Raw genomic sequence first — 25,040 nt, forward strand, 5'->3', positions numbered from 1 at the left:
AAAAATGGAATTTTGGCAAGGCTAGTGATGGGCATGTAAAGGCCCATAAGCAAAAAATGTAATCCCAGTGTGTGGGATTATAAGCTGAGCATACCCGGATTGAGGAACCACTCCCTGGGCTATTGGGTAGGTTCATCCCTAAGAATACTTGCTAAGGCATGATAGAAAGTGCAAAGCTATCCTCCTGGTCTGGAGGAGAATGACCGAAGGAAAGGTGTGAAGCCAAAGGCAAGTAGTATTGGGATGGAACTGAACCATAGAAATCAAAGGACATATCCAACAGTGGTTATGAAAGTTGGGAGTGGAGAAGCAAGAGGGTGCTCGAGGATGTTGTTGCTAGCAACCGTGATGCCATGGAGAGTCTAAAATATGGAATTGTCCATGTTAGACTATATGGCAACTATAAAGCTTGCGAAAGGGGAGGCCTTAGCAAGCTGAGGGACAGAGTTCCTTCAAGGTTCCCAAAGACGATTCTAGGTAGCGTAGTACCTAGAAAGGCCAAGTGTAAATGGTTCATGGAACACGCGAAATCAGAGTGGCGCAGCAGAAGCGTGGTCTTGAAGCTTGCCATGAGGCAAGGTTATCAAGGTTAGGGAAGTAGTTCCCGAGTGTTCAAAGAGAGGGCTTTGAACGAAAGTCGATGGTCAAGGACTTTCACGCTTATGCAGGAACCATGTTACAATGGTCGGAGGACTTGCCAAGTGAGATTGGCACGTCGGGGGAACAAAGACCCTAGTTGAAGGTGATAACTTCAAAAGGGGTGGGCCATGGGGCCGAGCATGGAGGAGTCCATGCATGATCATAGACATGTCAAGTGAGAGGACTTGGCAGTGTGGAGGAACTAGGTTCCTAAGCTGTGATCTGTAGCGCGCTTTAAAAATAGGTTGGTGCACCGGCGTGGGGAGTCACGCTAGGCATCTAGTGTGATGCCGTCCGTAGATGCATATACGGAGGTTGGGTTCGAGTCCCGACCCTCTAGTGCTTGGGTTCGAGTCCCAAATCACTAGGGCGTGGTGATGGTTTGGAATATGAGGACACTCATATTTCGGTGGTCATGGACTCTCAGTGGGGAGACTGGTTTGGGCACACCGCCAAGTGAGGGATGCCTCGGAGTCGTGATGCACGGTTAGATTGCTTAGTGTGAAAGCTCGGCATATCTAACTTGAACGCTTTGGTGCAAGTGGCACCAAGGTCTTGGTGAGTGAGATGGGGACACCTAATCTCAGTTGCTATGAACCCTTGGCCGTAAGGGCTAGCTTGGGTGCACCGCCAAGTGTGGGGGATGCCCCCGGGGTTATAGTCAACAACTTGGAGGTCTAGAAGACCAAGTACCTCTTGGCAACTCTGTTAAGGTGCCAAGGTGAGATCACTAGGTGATCTTATGGCCAAATAAGGACAAGGTCCTTGGTTGGCTAAGGAATGAAGTTCCTGGTTCAAAATGTTGAAATTGAACTGTTTAAGATGGTGTGGCTTGGTCGTGATGACCAAGTGGGAAGAGCACCTAAGGGAAATAAACTATGTCCGTCCGATGGCATAGTGAGTCCGAGGAAAGTAGTCTCTATAAAAGACCCATGGGAGGGTCACGAAGTTGGGCCATGGATAGAGCCCATAGCAGAATATGCTAAAGAGACATACTAGGGGTGAACATCCTCCGGACTTGGCAAAGAAGAGTCTTTGCTATGGAACCGAAAGGATACCTCAAAAATGGAGGTAGCGATCCGATGTTGCTGGGTGCAACAATCAAGGATAGGAGCAAAGGACTAGTGGCCAAAGTTTGGGCCATGGAATTTAATGGAAGGGATCCAAATGGCAAAGTTAGCCAAGGAACACTAATGTGTTCGATGCTAACAGCTTGTGGGAAAGGAAGCGGACTTTCAAGGACGGATTCCTAAGTGCTCCAATTTGGCGAAGTAAAGGCTCCAAGTGAGGGAGCGGTAAGGTAGCCAAATGGTAGGGCCATGGACAGCCCTAGCACAAAGTATGATAAATGGAACTTAGTGCCCAAGGTGGCACGAAATAGAAGAGAGGATGATGGTGCCCTCGAATAATGAACTTCCTAGGATAGGGAAGTGGAGTTGCACAATCTGTGCAATGCAAGGTGTTGGAGACACCTAGAAAATTGACTTCCAAAAAGTCAAAAGAGTAAAAGTTCCAAGGTGCAAACATTCAATAGATGAAAATTGAGACTACTCGAGAAGGAGTAGTATGATTGACTTAGAGAAGGGTCTCTAAGAGGTTTAGCAAGAACTAAACCAATAAAAGGGGAGAACCATTACATGTGGTCCAATCAGTCTCTAAGTTGGAGAGACTACGCTCCTTAAAGGATGGACAAGGCATGGTGAGCCTTTGATGTCAAACCATAGACAAAGATTGGCTAGGTGCCAAGGATGGAAATGGTAACACTTGTGGGTGTTACTTTATGAAAGGGTTTACCGTTCGATGAGGACATCGAACTTCGTCTATGGGTGGTGGAGTTGTGAGACACAAAATCCCTAGGCCCCAAAGAAGAGCCAGAAGGGCGCCACATGGTAGTGGCCGAAGCGAGAGCCAAACGAGCGTAACATGTTTGGACCAAAAGCTCCGACTTGAAAAGTCAAGAGCGGGAGTGAAACTCCCAACGAAGTGCTTGAGGAACGAGCACGAAGTGAGCAAAAGGCGAGGCTCCAAAAAGGGACCCAAAAGGACCAACACATGACATGTGGGAGTGTCCGAGATGGAGTCCGAGGTGGACCCGAGATGGACCCGAGCTGGAGTCCGAAGTGGAGTCCGAGGTGGACCCGAGATGGACCCGAGTTGGAGTCCGAAGTGGAGTCCGAGATGGAGTCCGAGGTGGACCCGAGATGGACCCGAGCTGGAGTCCGAAGTGGAGTCCGAGATGGACCCGAGATGGAGTCCGAGATGGAGTTCGAGGTGGACCCGAGATGGACCCGAAATGGAGTCCGAGATGGAGTCCGAGATGGACCCGAGATGGAGTCCGAGATGGAGTCCGAGATGGACCCGAGATGGACCCGAGATGGAGTCCGAGATGGAGTCCGAGATGGAGTCCGAGATGGAGTCCGAGATGGAGTCCAAAGTCGAGACCGAGACTGGGACCGAGACCGAGACCGAGACCGAGATCGGGACCGAGACCGAGACCGAGGCCGAGGCCGAGACCGAGCCCGAGCCCGAGTCCGAGTCCGAATCCGAGTCCGAGTCCGAGTCCGAGTCCGAGTCCGAGTCTGAGTCCGAGTCCGGAGCCTGAGAGGGTGAAAGCCCAAAGCGTTCGTCTCCCAGACCCTGGGGGGTTTGGTGAGCTCCAAAAGTATAGTAGGGGGAGGACTGCAGTGGAGCCAGTTTGGCCAGGAAAGGCCAGTTTGGCCCAGGAAGGCCGGACCCAGTGTTGGGTGATGAGATGCCCACTGGGAAGTCCAAGACTAGAGTGAACACGGACCGACAAGCGGGGTAGCTTGGTGAAGTGTTCAAGAGCCGGCTCTAGTTCCCCCGGGAGATCGTCTGGCCGATGCTCCCAGTCCAAGTGTGGGTGGCACTACCTACTTGGATACCAGGTGTGGCTCAACGGAACCTCGCTCTAAGCCCATGGCTAGAGCACCTAAAGGCGAAAGGCGGGGAGAGTACCCAGGTGGCTCGCGTAAGGCCACGGTGTTCCGAAATGTTGTCCCAAAGGCCTAGACTGTGGAAAGGAAGAGGAGCAGTCCTCTGGGGTAGTGACCAAGGACACAATCGTGTGGTGAGGAAGTCCCAGAGGACCATGGGACTTAGTGGTCGGGCCTGTGGGCCTCGATCCAGTGGCAGTGTTGGCAAACACGGCCAGGGGCAAAAAGGGACTTGGTAGGAATTGACAAAGGGACTTTGGGGAAGGCAATTCCCCAAGTCTGTGGGCATCCTAAGGATGCTAAGGAGTGGGTCTAGGATGACCACTCGTGGACCGATAGCCCAGTCTTGGAGAGACGGGATGGTGATGCAAGTGGTATTGGACCACTAGTGCAGCAAAGGTGAATGGGCATGGCCTTAGCGTAACGGGCTGAGATGTCAGTGGTACCTTTGGGTGTCGGTCTTGGGACCGGACACGTGGAGCACTTGGACCAGGTGCAAGTGTTGAGTGGCATGGATGCCATTCTTGGGGCTAACGAGTCCCAAGTCCTGAATTGGACTTAAGGAGGTTGTGAGTGAGACTCCTCCAAGTGGTCGAAGGTGTGGTTAAGTGACTAAAGTAGAATGGAAAAATTAGTCGCTTACACAATCCTCGCGTTCAACTAGAGTTCTTTCACGGGAATCCTGGGGATGATGTGTACTATTGGTTCGATCACTTCACGATGATTATCACATATCATTCTTAGGATGATGCTCAACATTTACATGAGTTTCCCATGTGTCTCCAAGGGACGGTGTTTTAGTGGTACAAAAGTTTGAGCATAGCCACTTGTGGGGATTGGAATGTTCTCCCGGACATCTTCAAATGCGCCTTCGGACATGTCGATAATTGTGATGATGCCTTCCAACAATTGCATCATCTTCGCCAAAGGCCATCTAAATCAGTGATGCAATTTGGCATTTGTTTCCGAAGTTTTTTACTTCGTGTGGAGCTAAATATGTCAGAGCGGATCAAGTTAGGAATGTTGTGGCCAGCACTTCAACAAGATCTTGTCGGACTTGTGCATACATTTGCTCCTGCCACCTTTGACGATGCCCTTCACTTGGCACAACTTTATGAGATGTCGCCTCTTCCACTTCTCACTACCCATCCTTCCGCTCCTTTTCCTGCAGGCGATGGTCTTATTTTAATGGAGGTTGATGCTGCTGCTGCTTGAGTCCAAGGACAAGGGCAAGGACGTGGTCGTGGCTGTGACATTCGCTGTTAGGCATGTGATGATGTTGGGCACACTTATCAGCGTTGTCAGTGTTTTCCGGATTGGCAACATCCATTTCCTGGGTGGAGACCTTGGTATCAACAACGTTTTGTTGGTGCTGCTGCAGTGGAAAGTCTAGACACCATGATGCATCAGAGAAACGAGGAGTTGTACGAGTAACGGAGGGACCTTGAGCGAATAAGTCAGTGACCCTTCCATCTTTCTTTTGGGAGTATCATCAAGGGGTTCATTCGGCACCGATTCATCCAGTGTTTACTTTCCAGGCTTGTTTTTATAACAAGAGGTCTTCTATTATTCTCTTCATGTTGGTTGATATAGGTTTGAGTTTATTTTCTATTGCTCGACTTGTTGCCACATGTTGCCATTTACACTTGCGTCGTGTGGCAGAACCAATTTTCATTCTTTCTGGCAATAGTTGTACACATGTATGTGCACGGAATGAGGTGGACCTAGTTGTGCATGTGGGCGATCTCGAGCTTGAGTTGTAGTCCTTGCGAGTGGTGTCAAGTCAATCTTTTGACTTCATCCTTGGTATGGATTGGTTGTAACGCAATCATGCTAAGTGTGACTTTGAGGCTTCTCCCCCTTGTCTCATACTTCCTTATGTTTCATCCATTCCTCTCATTTTTATACCTCTTTGTCCCTTTACTTCTACCTCTGCTTCAATTACTTTTGTCCCCCCATTATTTCCTCCTACGTTTTTTTCTTGTTTTGCTCTTATCTTTTCTGATCCCTCCGACAGTCTTTGTGTTGCACCGGTTGACTGGCTCATGAAGGAGTATTCTAATCTCTTTGACTTTGACTTATTGTCTGGGGCCAAGATTGCCACACGTCATCGGATTTCAATCGAGGATGCTTGTCCAATCAAGGTTCCCGTTCGTTGTCAGTCACCCAAATAGATCAAAATTTTATGTACAAATGTTAAGGAGATGTTGGAGAAGGGTGTTATTCAGAAGTCGCGGAGTCCTTGGGCATGTGAACCTCATCTTGTGACGAAGCTTGATGGGAGTATTCATTTTTGCATCGACTATCGTCCGTTAAATGAAGTGATGATCCCGGATATGTACCCTCTTCCTCACACTGCTGATCTCTTGGATCATCTAGGGCAAAGTCGTTGGTTCACCAAGTTAGATCTTGCTTCTGGGTACCGGCAAGTACTGATAGCCGAAGAAGATATTCCTAAGACTACTTTTCATACACCATTTGGATTGTACGATTTCTTGGTGATGCCATTTGGTTTAAATAATGCTTCAGCAGCTTTTTAGCAGATGATGGATGAGGTTTTTTGTGATATACCAGAGGTGACTGCTGACTTCATTGATAATGTCTTGATCCACTCGGAGGGGACATGGGAAGAGTATGTTTATGATGTTCATAAAGTGTTGGATCGGCTAGGACGTTAGCTTAAAGCTAAAGCGGTCGAAGTGCGTGTTTGGGTCCAAGGACATAACTTATCTTGGGTACCATATTTCTCGTGAGGGTTTGCAATTTGATCCTAAAAAACTTGTGGCTGTTCTAAAATTCCCTATTCCGAAGTGTGTAAATGATGTGCAACGCTTATTGGGCAAGGTGCAGTATCTCGGTCACTTTAAGGATCATCTTTTTGATCGCACTGCACTATTGCGAGCGTTGCTAAAATCATTAACATCATCTTTCATTTGGTCTTTGGATTATGAGTGGGCATTCGTGGATCTCAAAGAACTATTGACGACTCCTCCAGTTTTGGCATATCCTGACTACACTCGACTTTTTATTTTGCACGTGGATGCTTCTAATATTGGTCTTGGAAGTGTGTTGATGCAAGAAAACCCAAGTGTGTTTGGTTAACACCATCCCATTTGATATATAAGCTGTATATTATAACCAACGGAGGTGAACTACTCCACGACAGAGAAGGAGTGTTTAGCAACAGTTTGGGGTTTTGAGAAATTTTATGCATATCTACATGATTCTCAGACATTACTTGAAGGTGACCATGCTACTGTTGCTTCATTATTGAAGCGGAAGAACCTGATTGGTCATATTGCTCGGTAGGCTTTGAAGCTTCAGATATATGATTTTGATGTTGTTTATCGCCCAGGGAGTTCTATGACTGATGCTGATGCCTTTTCTCGAGCTCCTCTTTCTTCTCCACTCTCTTCTTATATTTTTTATGAGCCTGTTGTTTCAGCATCTGTGGATGTTCTAGATAAGGATTCTGTACCATTGTGTAAGCAACCAAAGGGAACGACTTGAGAGACGATCCATGGGGTTCAAATATAAAGGGAAAGGGCCCATAAACAAGAGTGCACCCCCTTTTCCAATCGGTTAAGGGTCTTAGGATAGTTAGAGTTAAGCATCCTTGGGTTTGAGTAGTACTGGGTTGGGTGACCTCCCAAGAAGTCCAAACTCAGGAACTTACATTTGGTATCAGAGCGGTCTCGGGTCCAACTCTGTTGATTGGCTAAGGGAATCACACCATATGTTGATTGACATCTGGTTGGTCCAGTTTGCTCCCGCTGGGCTCGACCCGAGGGGTAGGGTGTCAAGAGAGCGGGGCTCTCAGCTTCCGTTCAGCTTCCGTTCACGAGGGTGTGAACTTGCAGGGAAGCGTGGTGAATTGTAAGCAACCAAAGGGAACGACTTGAGAGACGATCCATGTGGTTCAAATATAGAGGGAAAGGGCCCATGAACAAGAGTGCACCCCTTTTCCAATCGGTTAAGGGTTTTGGGATATCTGGGGTTAAGCGTCCTTGGGTTTGAATAGTATTAGGCTGGGTGACCTCCCGGGAAGTCCAGACTCAAGAGTTTACACATTGGTGGTTGATATACTTGATGTTTAGTGTCCACAAGGTGTAGAGCAAGATCTACCTTCTCTTGATGAGGTTCGCGAGGCTCAAAATCTTGAGCTGTGGATTCAAAGGCTTCGAGAAGGGTTTGAAAATCCTACATCACTTTTTGATGACTTGCATTTCCAATATTTATATTCTCAATATCACCTTGAAGACATCTTTCTTTATTTTGTGGGGACAGATCCTAATGATCATTTATAGCTGGTGGTGCCTTCTGTCTTTATTCCGTGGTTTCTCCATGCCTATCATGGTTCTCCTGTTTTAGGTGGGCATATGGGACATCGTTGTGTAACCGAGAAGTTGCACAAGCTTTTCTATTGACCAGAGATGCGATGTGATGTTATCCGGTATATGCATAGCTGCGTTTGGTGCCAAGTTCATAATACTCCCCCTTGTGCTGCAAAAGGACAATTGGAGTCAATTGCAATTTCCCGTCCATTTGAGTTAGTGGCGTTTGATCTTATATGACCTTTTCCACGGTCGATTGCTAGCAATGAGTATGTTATTATTGCTTCTGACTACTTGACTTATTAGGTGGAAGTTGGTGTTCTTGCTAGCACCTCTGCAATTACTATTGGATACTTCCTCCTCAATCGAGTGGTGTTCCAGCATTCTTGTACAGAGTGGATTCTTTTGGATAATGGTCCTGCATTTATAGTTGAGGCATTTCATGTTTTGATGTCTCGATTGGGGATACGCCACACTTTCACGAGTGTTTATCATCCACAATCGAACGGTCTAGTGGAACGGCTTGTTCGAACATTCAAAGGGATGATTGTGAAGTATATGAACATTTGGATTGGGATGGTTATTTGCTGTTTCTTTGGTATGCATATGTCACAAGGGTGTAGAGTTCTGTTGGTGCTTCATTATATAAACTTCTATATAGTCATGATCCAATATTACCAACGGAGCTGGGTTTACCTTCGCGCTTGCCATGAGCTGGTGATGCTAAGTTGTGGGATTAGTATTTGACGAGTATTCTTCCACTTGTCCTAGTAGAGTCTGCTGAACACTTAAGCCGCATACAAGTAGGACAACAACGGCGTTACAACTCCCATCATTGTCTACCTCCAGAGTACAAAGTGGATGATTTGGTGTTAGTCCGCTTTCCCCATCTTATGGTACGTGGTTTATCTAAAGGGCTCCTTGCACAATGGAAAGGACTATATCGGGTGTTGCGGCATGTTGGACTATAAGTTTATGAGGTTGGGCATGATGTCCAATAGGCTGATCCTCCAGAGATTGTGCATGTGTAGCGGTTGAAACGCTTCATACAAAAGAATCAGAAGCAGTTAATACCACCTACATATCCGGCAATGCCTCCTTCTAACGTTCCTCTAGATCCTGGCCCGTCTACAAGAGAACCCTGATAGTTTTCCATTATTCCGAGAGGAGGGGATGATGTGAAGGCTAAGTATACAGCTATGATGCCGTATATTAATATTAGTGTAGAGGGATTTTGGTAGCCGTTGGATTGGTTTCAATCTGGACCACTCGCTCCTATATATATAAGTTAGGGTTTTTGGGTTAATTAATATGCACATTTTTTATATTCCCTTTCCATATTCCAAGCACTGACAGTGAAAGGATTATACTATAAATATTTAGGTATATTTTAGAATATACCTTAATCTAGCAGTTTTAATTTTTACACTCATAAAATTCGTTTGTAATCAGTGTTTAATACTATATCTTAAATACAAACCAAACCTCTAAAGTTAACTAAAATCTCTCAAAGGAAAAAAAAATGTACTATTTGATTTTCTTGTAATACAAAACTCCTATCCCCTTGCCCATATCTACATCTTCTTTCCCACTTGTTTTTTTTGGATTATAAAATATTAAAAACCATAAAATAATTATATTTGTTTAAGCTGTCACTTAGAGGTTATTAATATTTGATATGGCCATGAGATAAGTCACCATCATTTAAAGAATTCTTTTGATTCTTGGACTGCAAATCTTTGAATTTTCACTTTCTTCCCACTAAGTTTTAAAAGCTATTGGAAGCAATCCAAAAAAATGTTATGTTTAAACAAGGCTATTGTTCCTAGAACAATCTAAGAACACTAGTTGCATAAATTTTTTAACTTATTTGCAAATAAAAAAGAATGACTTGCATAAAAGTTCAAATATAAAGGGAAAAAACCCCACTTTTCAACTAGTTAAAATTTTTGGGATATTTGGGGTTAAATATTCTGGGATATAAATAGTAATGGGTTAAATGTCTTCCCAAAAATCTAAACTCTATTGGTTAGCTAAGGGAATTATATTATATATTTAATTAACATCTAGCAAAAGAGTGGGGCTCTTAGAAGAGTGCTACTTAAAAGATGATTAAATATGAAGGGAAAGGGTTTATGAATAAAAATGCATATTATTTTTTAATTGATTAAGGATTTTGGGATATTACAGTGAAATATAGAAAGAAAGAGCGTATGAATAAAATATTTCATTTTTTAATTGATTAAGGATATTCAGTCTTAGGATAACCACCTTTACCACTAACTTTGATATTTTAAGATATTCTACCATCTAATAATTAGATTAGTTTTGTATTTAAACACTTTTTTAGTATATTTTAGTTTATTCTACTATTTAATTTGGATTGATCAATTAGGTTAATAAATAAAAATTTTAACAAAACAGTGTTACAAACAAATTATTCTTCTCATAATGAGTTTTTATTATTATCATTAAATATTATTTAATCTAGGTATGCTCCGCCGCTTGGAGGGATGGAGAGACCTAAACCTAGCGCGAAACAGCCATGGTGGTACGAGAGAGGCTGTCAAGTCTGCCAGAGGTAGCAGCAACAAAGCGGACTAACACGCTACAACAATCTTGAGTCCAATATTTTGGGTTGGACTATGAATAGAAACTCTAACATTCATTTTATTCAATCCTGCAAAAGCCTTTATGAAGCAAAAGAGATTTACTTGAATCTTAAAAGGAATCATCCACTTGCTGATGATTCCTTCCTCAGCAACAAACTCATTGAGATGTTTGGCAAATATGGAAGCCCACGAGAGGCACGCCAAATCTTTGATACCATCAAACACAAAGACTCCTTTTCGTGGGCTTTCATGTTTCAAGCTTACGCCCAAAACTCCCATCTTAAACATGCAAAAGAGATCTTCGACAAAATGCCGCAAAAGGATGTCTTTGCATGGACATCCATGCTCTTGGCATATGCCCGAACTGGGCATGTTTTCAATGCCCAAAAAACATTTGATGAGATGCCGCAACACAGCCTTCTCTCATGGAACACAATCCTGTCAGTACATGCACATAGCTGGGATCTAAAAAATGCTCAGAGGATTATCTCCGGGATGCCCGAGTATGATCTCGTGTCTTGGAATTCCATTCTTGCGGCATATGCCCGGAACGGGCATGTAGAGGGAGCGAAACGTGTTTTCGATTGTATGGAGGCTCGTGACCTTGTGTCATGGACGACAATCTTGGTTGCCTTGTCTCAGGGCGGAGATTTGCACGGAGCAAAGCTTTTGTTTGATGCAATGCCGCAGCACGATCTCGTCGCCTGGACCGCGATGCTTGGCGCGTACGCACTGAACGAGGATGTCGATTCGGCACAAAGGATTTTCCGCGAGATGCCTGAGATAGATCTCGTTTCGTGCAACACTGTGATGCGATGCTGCCGTGATGCTAGACAATCAAAGCTTATATTTGACTCCATGCCGCAGAGAGCTCTCTCGTCGTGGACAACAATGCTCGCTGTTCTTGCCAAGAACAGCCCCGGGGAGGAAACCAAGAACTTTTTCTATCAAATGCCGGAGCTTGATCTTACTTCCTGTACGATAATGTTGCTCTCACAACCCTCAGACTTGGAGCTTGTGAAGGCCACCTTTGATCAAATGCCGCAGCGAGACTTGTGCTCTTGGAACTCTATTCTTTCGGCGTATGCTCAATCAGGGCATTGTGACTTTTCTTTAAGACTCTTTAAAGAGATGCCCGAAATGGATATGGTTTCATGGAACACAATGTTAAATGCGTTTGTTCTAACTAGCAAACTACGTGAAGCTGCTTTACTCTTTCATAGCATGCTAGAACGCAACGTTGTGACCTGGGATGCTTTGATATCTGCATTTTCCCGAGAAGGCCATATTGTATACGCAAGGAAACTTTTTGATACAGCCCCTGACAGAGACCAAATCTTGTGGAGCTCCATGATTGCTTCATATGCACAAGTAAGCACCACTGCCAGCAAGGCCTTTCATCTCCTCAACGAAATGCAGGCTGTCGATTCCCCAAACACATCGTGCTTCGCATCCATCCTGGCCGCAAACAGCCACAAAGGCAGCTTTCAAGCGGGAAAGAGCTTCTTCGCTTCCATGGTTGTGGATCACGCCATTGAGCCCACAAGGCAGCACTACAGTTGCATGGTAGATCTCTTGAGCCGAGCCGGCCACCTTCACGACGCCAAAGATCTAATCTTAAGCATGCCGTTCGTTCCCAGTGCTCTCGAGTGGACGTGCCTTCTCGGAGCATGCAAGAGCCACGAGGATTATAACAATCTTAGACTGGGAGACGATGTAGTGAGATCTGTAATGGACGTAACCGACGGAACCCCCAAGACACCCTATGCTTTACTAGCAAACGTCTACACAAGCTCCCAAACAAAAAATCCACACTATATGTGAACTCTAAGAACTTACACATGAAGTCATTTTAATCACCTCCGCCACAGCCCCCACCGCCACAGCCTCCGCCACCACCACAGCCACCTCCACCGTGGCCTCCACCATGACCACCACCAGAGCCTCCACTGTGGCCTCCACCATGGTGGCCACCGCTAAACATTGCTCCCACGAAATCGGAGCGCCTTCTTGGCTTTTGCCTTTTTGGAGATGCAAAGAAACTGAAACACATTTTGGATTGATTGCTTGCAAGGGGGCATAATCTTCTGCTTGTATACAAGGCTAGAAGGCAATTTGAGACTTTGACTCAGAGGAAGCCACGAAGAAAGCAATGATAGCACGTGGACCTGGAGAAGTTTATGCAATCAGTGCCACGTCGTGACACTTCATCAGAGTGTTCAAGAAACGCAAGACGTGCATTTGTCTATCCAACCTTTGAGGAATACGTGCGTAAAATCTCGTCAAATTGCGCGTGAAGGAAGTTGCTTTGCTTGCTCCATATGGTCAGGCCTTGTGGCCAATCAGATGCTCTCCTGCCTAGTATATAAGCGCAAGCCTCCTCGCATCGATCATACCTTTATCTTGTGCAATCCAAGATGTGTTTCGGTTTCTCTCAATCCTCTAACAGGCGAAAGCAGAGGCGAAGGCGCCCGTCTGCAGCAACGGGCGCCTTCGTGAGTGGTGGCGGAGCTTGTGCTGGCACTGGCGGCGGAGGCTGTGGTGGTGGTGGTGGTGGTGGTGGTGGCTGCGGAGGAGGCGGTGGTGGAGGCGGCGGCGGTGGAGGCTGCTAAATACTTTGTATGAGAAATATGAATGTTTGTAAATATGCAGTTCTTGATTTTCCACTTCCTCAAATAATACGTACAAGTTTGTTTGTATTGAACTTGTTTGTTTTTTTTTCACTGATTTGGCCACAATCTTAGCACTGTTTTGGAACTAGTAAGTAGAACCTCGTAGAATCTATTCAGCAATTCTATAGTGATTCAAGTAAAATCCAAAAAAAGGGAAACATCCACTTGCAATACAACGTTTTGAGCGCTCTTCTCTTGTCTTCTATCGAGTAAAAGCTTTGATTCTTCTAGCTCTCTCTCGCCTCCTGTTTTCTTACGATTCGCGTCGGGTCCTCCTTTGGCGGGCGCCCTCGCCTTCCTTCTCAATCTCGTTGCCTGCCGCGTCGTCCTCCGCCTTGTCCTTGGAATCGTCCGGGCTGGAGATGTCTTCCTTCTTGGACTTCTCTACAGTCACCTGCGCAAGACAAACAACCATATGACAATCCAAAACTCGCGCAACGCTATTGCTAATTGTACCTTCGTCTTCTTGGGGGGCGATTTCTTGCCACCAAATAGAATCTTAAACAGCGTGACCACCACGACGAGCGGGATCAAAGCTATGGCGCTCAAAGAAATGGTTGGGAACTTCTCGGCCTTCTCCAGAAGATCCTGTCACAAACGAAAAGAAAGTTAGAATACGAGACAAAGTCCATGCTCATGTGTTTTTACTTACAAGAATCTTTTCCTTCTGTGACGCCAAAGCCGGGATGTCGGCAACCTTGCGCAGGTACTCAAACATCTTTGCCTGAAAAGATTCAAGGTCGTCACACAAAAAGAAAAAAAAAACGACAAAAGAAGACAAAGGAAAAGTACCTGGATGCCGTCAGGACTCGGAGTCGCTTCTTCAATCTTTTGCTTCTCCTTCTCAGCCTCGTACTTGGGCTTCCATTTCGTCTCCCTGTACTCTGCTGCCACAGCCTCGTCGGTCGCCACCAGGATGTTGTCAAAAAGAATGCCGTCCTGCATCGTCCAGATCTCGATCCCTATCGCCGAGATCGGCTCTAGATCCGGCCTGTCCAACTCGAAGTACTCCGGGTTCGGTATTTGCTTCGGAGCCCAGATCCCCTTGTAAGCCGGGTTGTCGATCATCGGAGGATGCCACTTCCCCTTGTAGTCCGGGTTCCTCTTCATGGGCCTCTTCCATTCTCCACACCCAGACGCTTCCTCACACTTTGGGTTGCTGATCTTCGGGGGCTCCCACTCGCCATCCTCCTCGTCGTCCCAATCCGCGGGCTTGCTAGCTTCCGGATCGTCAACCTCGTCCGGCTCGTTGTCCAGCCAGTCATCGGGCTTGACCGCCTCCGCGTCCTCGATCTCCAGTGGAGCGTCCTCGTCCCAATCCTCGGGCTTGGTCGCTTCCGGATCGGGGATCTTCGCCCGCTCGTCCCAGTCCTCGGGCTTCTTGTCGTCGGGATCGGGGATGGTCTTGGGCGGGATCACGGCCGGCTCGAAGTCGCTCGAGAGGAGGTCGACGCTCTTCTCCTCCTTGCCGTCGACGAGGATCTTGAGCGTGTTGTTCGGGTAGATCACTGCCGTGTAGACGTGAGAGAGCTTGTCAGCCACTGGCGATGGCGGGTACTTGAGGTGATGCTCGATGTGCTTGTCGGATTTGGGGCCCTTGTGCTTGTAGATGAAGTGGACCTTGTTGGTGGCGCCGCATTTGTCCAGCCCAAACATGATCGAGTAGGGTGATTCGTTGTTGAAATTTCCAGGCGTCCATCCAGCCTCTTTTGAAATACACTCCAATCCCTTTTGGAATAATGGGCTTAAACCCCACAGAGTGGGGGAGTTAAATTATGCTTTAGGTTAGTTTAGCATGCTTGATTTACCTCTTTATTACATTTCGAACTTATCAAAAACTCAAAAACTCAGGGGAGTGAGGAATTTTAAGAGGAGATTAGATTTTATATTTTCACATGAGATCATAACATTGGTATTATAGTTCATATAACTCATATTCTTGTGGCTGACAAATGGGGCAAGAATATTCTAAAGGAATATTTAATATAGTGGATTAGAGGGAGAATCAAGCCTAAGAAAAGTATTATTCGAGGGTGGCCTAAATATGAATCATTCCTTGGCAAGTGGAGGATTATTAAACACAAAATTAAGATAATAAGATAGAAAAAAGCCTATTAACAAACCCCTCCCCCTCGCCCCCCAGAAAAGATTGTAAATTTGGATGCATCATCATGTTTATGACAATTTCTACATTTTTATAAATACCTTGTTAACACTTTCCATAAATATCTAATGGAACTTAACATATGAAAAATATGATGATAAGGGTCTAAACTGGTCGTACCCTGACGCAAATCTGTAAGCTCCGGTGCTGCCAATCACTGCAACCTCTCAATACTAAGTTATTATGTAACAATATTGAAAGACTAAAACTCAATATGTAAAGGTTCTTGTAAAGTTAGTGAGTAAAAGAGAACTAAAAGTTAAATTGTATTTTTAGCAAAAAACATATAAGAGTTCCTAAATACAGATGTTAAGCCTAATTTACTAAACAAACAAAAGAGGTTGAAAAGGGAATTAATAATCTAATCTTTTATTATTGTATCAGTAAAAGAAAGAGATTCCAAAAGATTCACCAATAGATAATTTTTGATACCCATAGTCACATTTGTAACACTCTTATACTTTCTGTTAAGTCAAATTTTCTATAAAAATCCTAAAGATATCTTTCAATAGTTGATTCATATGTTTTATCTACTTAATTGATTGTGGATGCTTATCACTTCTTATGTTCAACTTAGTTTCTTACTTTTTAAAGACTATTTGCCAAAACATGTGAATTTGGGATTTCAATCACTTATAATATCACTTAACAAACCATAAAAACTAAATAACCGATTTACAAACATCTAAACAAGTTCCAGAAACTTTAGTTTCAAGGAAGAAATTAATCATTTTTGTCAAACAATCGACAACAATTAAGATAATATCATTTTCTGTCCTTACAAAGGCTATGAGATTAACAACTTTCTCATAACTCTAACTAATAATCAACTTCATACCTATCATAAATTTGGCATGTTTAACATACCAATCAAATATGGAATGGATCTTATGAGCTTGGAAATGCTCAAGAGATTGAGACATTAGAGGCTTTTCAGCTCCCCTAAGGACGAGGAAATGGAACCTGTAAGCTTGGGAGAACTAGGCCTTTTAGTTGGCCAAGGGAGGAAGGAATGGAGCCAGTGAACAAGCTTGCTTTGAGATTCAAGACAAGGAGTTTCTCGAGCTTGGTGAGGAACGACGGAATGCTGCCCGAGCTGTCGGCCCTAATGTACCCCAAGCTGGTCAGTTTCCAACCTATGGATGGAATCGGTTCCTCAAATCTATAACCTGTCAGATCCAGCGTTTGCAGTGTGGATGCGAGCTGAGCAAGCAGTGGTCTGGAGAAGAAGTTCCCTCCCAACTCGAGAACTTCCAGCTGACGCAGCTTACCAAAGGCAGGAGGTACGGGACCATCCATGGCGTATGAAGCTTTGAGAAACAACTTCATCATTGAACGTTGTGGTTTTAATCGTTACTTTTGGAGGTTTGTTCTTTACATTCTTTGTTTGTTGCATGTCCATTGCAGCAGTAAAGCCCGCCACAGCATTCAAGGTCGAAATAGCCACTGACACTCCTGCAAGGGTGCGCTTTGCATCAAACGGGAAGATCAAGATGTATGGCAAGCTTTCAAGAGTCAAGGATGCTCGGCAAGTTTTAGATCGCATGCGTAACAAGGACTCGGTGTCTTGGTTCTTGATGCTAGCTGTCTATGCACAAAATGGTCATATGGAAGAGGCCAAGCTGATGTTTTCCCAAATGCCGGAGAAGAGTTTGATTTCTTTCAACATGATGTTATCTTGGTTTGGTCGGTGTGGATGTGTACAAGAAGCTTACAAAATCTTTAACAACATGCCTCACAGGGATTTAGTGTCTTGGAACGCCGTGATCTCTGCATATGCCCACAGTGGGTATATCAACGAGACGGTTCAGGTGTTTGATGCCATGCCTGAGAGAGATATGATCTCTTGGACGGTGGTTTTAACGTTGCATGCGAATAATAGAAATTTGGAAGAAGCTAAGAACATCTTTGAGAAAATGCCAGAAAGAGATCTAGCTGCTTGGAACTGTATGCTGAATGCATATTCCCAAAGCGGGTATCCGCAGGAGGCAAGGCGTGTGTTTTATTCTATGCCTCAGAGAAGTCTCATTTCCTGGACTGTGATGTTAAACCTTTCTGCCGTAAATTCTAGTTACAAGAAACAAAGAGTATATTCGAAGCCATTCCAGAAATTGATCTAGTTTCGTGTACGTCAATGATTTCTGCATATGCCCAATCAGGGCATCTATTGGAAGCTAAATTACTATTTGATAGAATGCCATGCTGGAACTTGGTAACATGGACCGCGATGCTGGCAGCATGTGTGCACGCTGGCAGCATCTTCATGGCCGAGGACATCTTTCAAAAAATGCCATTCAAGAATCCAGTAGCATGCAACGCCATGCTAGCCGGATATGCCCACGCTGGCAAAGTTGAGCAGGCAAAGTGTATATTTGACAAAATGCCATGTTGGAGTTTAGTATCGTGGAGTTCACTGCTGTATGTCTACGCAGGATCAAGAGATATGGACTTGACACGACGATTTTTCGATAAAATGCCATACCAGCAGCTAGTTTCTTGGAACACCATGCTTGATGCTTATGCCCAAAACGGGTATATGGCAGAAGCAAGGGTCATGTTCAATGCAATGGTGGAGAAGGACGTAATTTCTTGGACTATAATGCTTGCTGGCTATGGCCTTAGTGGCCAGAGTTCACTTGCAAGAAAAACTTTTGCCCAGATGCCAGGGAAGAATGAAGTTTCTTGGGATGCAATGCTCACTGCATGTACCCAAGCAGGGGATTCGGTTTCTGTGTTTCAGTTGTTTCACACTATGCATATGACCGGCATTTACAACCAAGTTGGATTTGTCTCCGCTCTCAATGCTCACGGCCAAGTTGGAGCTTTTTTGCCATTGCTGCTTTGGCTGTTGCTGCTCCTCTCTTGGAGCTCTTTTGCCACTGCTGGGCTTCTCAGCCAACTCTGCCGCTGCTATCTGCCGCCGCTCACTTGGCTGCTGCTGCTCCTCTCTTCGAGCATCTTGGCCACTCCTGCTGCCGTTCTGCTTCTCGGCCTGCTAAGTCACTGCTCTGCTGCTCCTGGGCTTCTTGGCTGCTCTACTACTCCTCTCTTGGAGCATATCAGCATCTTCTGCCACTCCAGGGCTTCTGAGTCGCTACTATCTGCCACTCCTCGCTGTTGGTATGGCTCTGCCATTGCTTTGTTGCTGCGCTCTAGGCTACTCTGCTTCTGCCGTTGGCATCTGGAAGCTTCTTCTTCTTCTTCATCCTTCACAGGTCCTCAAGATCTGTGCTCCGATACCATGATACAAAAGGCAACGACTGCTGGCAACGACTGCTCATATTGTATATATGAAGCTATATATACACGGGCTGTGGCAACTGCCTAATGCCACATCATCCTAACTGCCTAGCTAAGCATCTACCTGAGCATCTACTCTCAACACATCATGAGGGCGATGTCCTTCTGGAAGAAATCCCCCGAGAAAATGGAGACCCTGGCGCTGCCGTAGAACAGGATCGAGAGAGCAATGGCTCCAAACGCCAGGGAGTGGCCGCGATGCAGCTGCGTAGCACGCTTCTTGTCGGATTTCTCCATCTTGGAAAGATTCTCGTCGAGAACGGCCCTGTCGTGGAGAATCGCCGAGAACCACGCCATGAGGAATGCGATCCCATCGATCCCCCACACGCCGGCGCTCATCACCAGCGGCAAGATTGTAACCTGGGAAACGGCGGGATGGAGGAAGGAGCCGACGCCGCCGAATCGATTCCACAACAACCACGCCGTGGTCCACATCGACGCGAATACCAGCGGCTGGGACGTTCTTGCTCGGTCAAAACGCTTCCTGTAGCCGATGCTTGCAAGAAATGGGAGGAGAAGAAACATCCACAGCGCCAGTGCCCAGATTATTCCTACAATTGGCACGCTGCTGGCCTTGGAGTTGTCCGGGCTCACCTTTCCCGGGAAGAATGCCAAGAATGCCAGGCTCGCGGCAGTGGTGTGGAGGATGAGCGCCAGGAGAATTGTGAAAACCGCAGAGCTCCATGAGCAAGAATTGTGCGAAATCCCTGATTTGTGGAAGAAATGCAAGAGGAAAAATGGTTGGAGCCAAGTACAAATTGCAACAGATTGGAAACCAGGGAAGAAAGTGCACGCCACCGAGAGAATGACCAACAGTGCCACCTTCCTCATGTCTCTTGGTGCTTGTTTGAATGTAGGTGGTAATTTATATTCTTAAGTTGCATGGTAGATCTCTTGAGCCGAGCCGGCCACCTTCACGACGCCAAAGATCTAATCTTAAGCATGCCGTTCGTTCCCAGTGCTCTCGAGTGGACGTGCCTCCTCGGAGCATGCAAGAGCCACGAGGATTATAACAGTCTTAGACTGGGAGACGATGTAGTGAGATCTGTAATGGACGTAACCGACGCAACTCCCAAGACACCCTATGCTTTACTAGCGAACGTCTACACAAGCTCCCAAACAAAAAATCCACACTATATGTAAAATCTAAGGACTTACTCTCTCCTGTACACATGAAGTCATTTTAATCACCTCCGCCACCGCCACCTCCTCCGCCACAGCCCCCACCGCCACAGCCTCCGCCACCACCACAGCCTCCTCCATCGTGGCCTCCACCGTGGTCACCACCAGAGCCTCCACTGTGGCCTCCACCATGGTGGCCACCGCTAAACATTGCTCCCACGAAATTGGAGCGCCTTCTTGGCTTTTGCCTTTTTGGAGATGCAAAGAAACTGAAACACATTTTGGATTGATTGCTTGCAAGGGGGCATAATCTTCTGCTTGTATACAAGGCTAGAAGGCAATGTGAGACTTTGACTCAGAGGAAGCCACGAAGAAAGCAATGATAGCGTGTGGACCTGGAGAAGTTTATGCAATCAGTGCCACGTCGTGACACTTCATCAGAGTGTTCAAGAAACGCAAGACGTAACACTACAAACGTGCATTTGTCTATCCAATCTTTGAGGAATACGTGCATAAAATCTCGTCAAATTGCGCGTGAAGGAAGTTGCTTTGCTTGCTCCATATGGTCAGGCCTTGTGGCCAATCAGATGTTCTCCTGCCTTGTATATAAGCGCAAGCCTCCTCGCATCGATCATACCTTTATCTTGCACAATCCAAGATGTGTTTCGGTTTCTCTCAATCCTCTAACAGGCGAAAGCAGAGGCGAAGGCGCCCGTCTGCAGCAACGGGCGCCTTCGTGAGTGGTGGCGGAGCTTGTGCTGGCACTGGCGGCGGAGGCTGTGGTGGCGGTGGCGGCGGCGGTGGTGGTGGTGGCTGCGGAGGAGGCGGCGGCGGTGGAGGCTGCTAAATACTCTGTATGAGAAATAGCCATGCATATGAATGTTTGTAAATATGCATAATCTCAAACTTCCTCAAATAATACGTACAATTTGTTTGTTTTTTTACAGCCAAGGATTGAGCTGGCCACGATCTTAGCACTGTTTTGGAACTAGTAAGTAGAATCTCGTAGAATCTATTCAGCAATTCTATGTACTTCAGGTACTATAGTGATTCAAGTAAAATCCAAAAAAAAGGGAAACATCCACTTACAATACAACGTTTTGAGCGCTCTTCTCTTGTCTTCTCTCGAGTAAAAGCTTTGATTCTTCTAGCTCTCTCTCGCCTCCTGTTTTCTTACGATTTGCGTCGGGTTCTCCTTTGACGGGCGCCCTCGCCTTCCTTCTCAATCTCGTTGCCTGTCGCGTCGTCCTCCGCCTTGTCCTTGGAATCGTCCGGGCTGGAGATGTCTTCCTTCTTGGACTTCTCTACAGTCACCTGCGCAAGACAAACAACCATGAGAATCCAAAACTAGCGCAACTCTATTGCTAATTGTACCTTCGTCTTCTTGGGGGGCGATTTCTTGCCACCAAAAAGAATCTTAAACAGCGTGACCACCACGACGAGCGGGATGAAAGCTATGGCGCTCAAAGAAATGGTTGGGAACTTCTCGGCCTTCTAGATCCTGTGTGTCACAAACGAAAAGAAAGTAAGAATACGAGACAAAGTCCATGTTTTACTTACAAGAATCTTTTCCTTCTGTGACGCCAAAGCCGGGATGTCGGCAACCTTGCGCAGGTACTCAAACATCTTTGCCTGAAAAGATTCAAGGTCGTCACACACACACACAAGAAAGAAAACAAAAGACAGACAAAGGAAAAGTACCTGGATGCCGTCAGGACTCGGAGTCGCTTCTTCAATTTTTTGCTTCTCCTTCTCAGCCTCGTACTTGGGCTTCCATTTCGTCTCCCTGTACTCTGCTGCCACAGCCTCGTCGGTCGCCACCAGGATGTTGTCAAAAAGAATGCCGTCCTGCATCGTCCAGATCTCGATCCCTATCGCCGAGATCGGCTCTAGATCCGGCCTGTCCAACTCGAAGTACTCCGGGTTCGGTATTTGCTTCGGAGCCCAGATCCCCTTGTAAGCCGGGCTGTCGATCATCGGAGGATACCACTTCCTCTTGTAGTCCGGGTTCCTCTTCATGGGCCTCTTCCATTCTCCACACCCAGACGCTTCCTCACACTTTGGGTTGCTGATCTTCGGGGGCTCCCACTCGCCATCCTCCTCGTCGTCCCAGTCCGCGGGCTTGCTAGCTTCCGGATCGTCAACCTCGTCCGGCTCGTTGTCCAGCCAGTCATCGGGCTTGACCGCCTCCGCGTCCTCGATCTCCAGTGGAGCGTCCTCGTCCCAATCCTCGGGCTTGGTCGCTTCCGGATCGGGGATCTTCGCCCGCTCGTCCCAGTCCTCGGGCTTCTTGTCGTCGGGATCGGGGATGGTCTTGGGCGGGATCACGGCCGGCTCGAAGTCGCTCGAGAGGAGGTCGACGCTCTTCTCCTCCTTGCCGCCGACGAGGATCTTGAGCGTGTTGTTCGGGTAGATCACTGCCGTGTAGACGTGAGAGAGCTTATCAGCCACTGGCGATGGCGGGTACTTGAGGTGATGCTCGATGTGCTTGTCGGATTTGGGACCCTTGTGCTTGTAGATGAATTGCACCTTGTTGGTGGTACCACATTTGTCTGGCCCAAACATGATTGAGTAGGGGGATTCATTACTGAAATTGTCGGGCGTCCATTGCAAGAGAAGGAACTTGAGATAGGCGATGCCACACTCTAATCCTTTCTGGAATTATAGTTTAAACCTTAGTCAAACACAGAATAGAACATAAGTGGGGAGTTAAATTATGCTTTAAGTTAGTCAACCATGTTTAACTTACCCATTATCCTTATTATACATTTGGAATTCATCAAAAACTAAAAAACTCAAGGGTAATTATGTGGTGAAAAACTTAGATTTTGTATTTTTACATCAGATTATAACATTGGTATTGGAGCCTAATTTAATTCTCATGGCTGACAAATATAGAAGGAAAACCAAGGTTAGTAAACCTTAAGAGAAGTACCATGGTGACTAAAGGATAACTTAAATATGATTGTAGATGATAATTTCTAAAGGATTGTTAAGCACCAAATTAAGGTAATAGAATAGAAAAAAGGCTTATAAACAAAACCCCCTTTTGTAAAAGAATGCATGCTTTAGGATTTTACTTAAAAATTAATCTTTAAAACAATTACAAAAACTTACTAAATATAAAATGACACTAGATTGCAAATTTAGATGCAAGAATAATAAAGTGCATATTTGACAAAATGCCATGTTAAAGTTTAGTATTGTGGAGTTCATTATTGTATGTCTACACAGGATCAAGAGATATGGACTTTGACACGACGATTTTTCGATAAAATGCCATACCAACAGCTAGTTTCTTGGAACACCATGCTTGATGCTTATGCCCAAAATGGGTATATGGTAGAAGCAAGGGTCATGTTCAATGCAATGGTGGAGAAAGACATAATTTCTTGGACTAGAATGCTTGCTGCCTCACTTGCAAGAAAAACTTTTGCCCAGATGCCAGGGAAGAATGAAGTTTCTGCAGATGGCCGGCATTTACAACCAATTTGGATTTGTCTCCGCCCTCAATGCTCACGGCCAAGTTGGCAGTGTTGCTTTGTTTCGATGGCTTTTGACTGTGGCATTCAGCCATGTCACCAGCATTACTCCTGCATAATCGATGGCCTGGCATTGACAATGCAAGAGAACTCATCGGAAACATGCCATTTGTTCCCACTTCTTTGAATTGGCTGTGCCTTTTAGCTGCATGTTGGAGCCTCGAGTGTGGAACCTGCATATCAAAATGGGTGTCTGGACTTGCGAGCAGCAGAGCTATGTATCCTCTCCTGGCAAATGTATGGGCTTGGCATTGTTAGAATCTAAGGAAAAAAAAACTGCTGCCTAGATTATGTTGTCAAATTACTTGAGAATTTAAGACTATGCGTTTCATGCTTGATAAATTCAAATATTGACAAAATGGGAAAAAAACAAATCATTTGTCTATATAACACCCAACATTCCCAGGATCTGAGCGTGGAGCTCCTGGACCAAATCACTAGAGGCTCTGAGAGATCGCGAGCAACTTCAATCAGACAGATACCTTGCAATACCTAGTGATTGAGGTGTGTGGAAAGTGCAGCAGGCGAAATTTGTGTTTGATGATCTGCCTAAGGGAATGTGTTTGATTCTATTTGAATGTTCTCAAAACTCTTCATGGAAAACTAGAAAACGATCAATGTTTGATGTCTGACGACGATACTTGCTGCCATGATAGGTACTAACAAAGCAAATATTCCTTTGCGCCACGATGTTCACACGAAGCTCTTCGGAGCGATGGAGATGGAACGCGATGCCCTTGTCATGGCAGTGTGGGGCTGCCTTCTTTTGCAATCGACACTCCAGCCGACTCGATCCATCGCCTTGGACTCCTCCAAATCGTGCGGTAGTCTTGCTGCACCAAACGACGATTAAGTCAATGCAAGTGCTACGTCCATATCACCCATGTTTTGTATTACAGATTGGGCTTCACAGGAATCTTAGACAAGCACGTTTGATTCCTCTGACAAAAGCACGCAATGTAGCTCCGACCTCTCAAACTTCTTTAAGGATCGTTCACCAGTGATGTGTGTACACGAATGGAACCAAGTGGGCTTTCCTGTAGCTAAATCCAATGGAGCCATCGGGAAGAACGAGGTCGAAATAGTTCCCGACTCTCCCGGTGCTCGCGTCCTTGTACTCGTAAGTGATGCCAACGTAGGCGCCGTGCTGGGAAGCGATCTGTCCGGCTTTGAATTGGAGAGAATCCCTGTCCTGTTTGAGGTCGAGTTTGAGCGCGCCATCGGACCAGAGCACCAGTCGATCGCCGGCTCGGAGGCGCTGGCTCCTCCTGTTGAGCATCACATCCATGTCCTCGTAGAAGAGGAGCTTTCCCAGGACGCAAGAGACCGGCACTGTTTTCTTCATTGTGAGGGCGATGTCCTTCTGGAAGAAATCGCCCGAGAAGATCGAGACCCTGGCGCTGCCGTAGAACAAGGTCGAGAGGGCAATGGCTCCAAACGCCAGGGAGTGGCCGCGATGCAGCTGTGTAGCACGCTTCTTGTCGGATTTCTCCATCTTGGGAAGAGACTCGTCGAGAACGGCCCTGAGAATCGCCGAGAACCACGCCATGAGGAATGCGATCCCATCCATCCCCCACACGTCGGCGCTCATCACCAGAGGCAAGATTGTCACCTGCGACACGGCGGTGCCGACGCCGCCGAATCGATTCCACAGGAACCACGCCGTGGTCCACATCGACGCGAATACCAGCGGCTGGGACG

General features: G+C 46.1%; 4 protein-coding genes and 1 pseudogene across 7 annotated transcripts; 3 read left to right on the top strand and 2 right to left on the bottom strand.

The window, feature by feature from the left end:
- Positions 1 to 10,848: 10,848 nt before the first annotated feature.
- LOC112351580 (pentatricopeptide repeat-containing protein At4g02750-like) lies at positions 10,849 to 12,363 on the top strand. The gene has a single exon (XM_024689690.1). The coding sequence runs from the start codon at positions 10,849 to 10,851 to the stop codon at positions 12,361 to 12,363; it is 1,515 nt and encodes a 504-aa protein (XP_024545458.1).
- A 1,037-nt stretch (positions 12,364 to 13,400) lies between these two features.
- On the bottom strand, positions 13,401 to 16,674 carry LOC112351581 (calnexin homolog 1-like). Its single transcript, XM_024689691.1, has 5 exons — positions 16,339 to 16,674; positions 14,004 to 14,939; positions 13,864 to 13,935; positions 13,668 to 13,799; positions 13,401 to 13,605 (listed from the first exon to the last, which is right to left on the bottom strand). The coding sequence occupies exons 1-5, from the start codon at positions 16,672 to 16,674 to the stop codon at positions 13,465 to 13,467; spliced, it is 1,617 nt and encodes a 538-aa protein (XP_024545459.1). The 3' UTR covers positions 13,401 to 13,464.
- LOC112351562 (pentatricopeptide repeat-containing protein At4g02750-like) lies at positions 16,285 to 19,549 on the top strand. Of its 4 annotated transcripts, XM_024689647.1 has the most exons (3): positions 16,285 to 16,498; positions 16,558 to 16,658; positions 16,783 to 19,549. In XM_024689647.1, exon 3 carries the CDS (start codon positions 17,510 to 17,512, stop codon positions 18,701 to 18,703), a length of 1,194 nt encoding a protein of 397 aa, XP_024545415.1. In that variant the 5' UTR covers positions 16,285 to 16,498; positions 16,558 to 16,658; positions 16,783 to 17,509; the 3' UTR covers positions 18,704 to 19,549. The 4 variants fall into 3 exon arrangements, with proteins under 4 accessions (XP_024545415.1, XP_024545413.1, XP_024545416.1 ...); XM_024689645.1 differs by having other exon boundaries at positions 16,558 to 19,549; XM_024689646.1 differs by having other exon boundaries at positions 16,567 to 19,549.
- Positions 16,770 to 17,495, top strand: LOC112351582 (pentatricopeptide repeat-containing protein At2g35030, mitochondrial-like). The gene has a single exon (XM_024689692.1). The coding sequence runs from the start codon at positions 16,770 to 16,772 to the stop codon at positions 17,493 to 17,495; it is 726 nt and encodes a 241-aa protein (XP_024545460.1).
- A 1,244-nt stretch (positions 19,550 to 20,793) lies between the features above and the next one.
- On the bottom strand, positions 20,794 to 25,014 carry LOC112351583 (annotated as a pseudogene).
- Positions 25,015 to 25,040: the final 26 nt, after the last annotated feature.

Source organism: Selaginella moellendorffii, unplaced genomic scaffold (assembly GCF_000143415.4).
Source record: "Selaginella moellendorffii unplaced genomic scaffold, v1.0 SELMOscaffold_63, whole genome shotgun sequence".
Classification (NCBI taxonomy): Eukaryota; Viridiplantae; Streptophyta; class Lycopodiopsida; order Selaginellales; family Selaginellaceae; genus Selaginella; species Selaginella moellendorffii.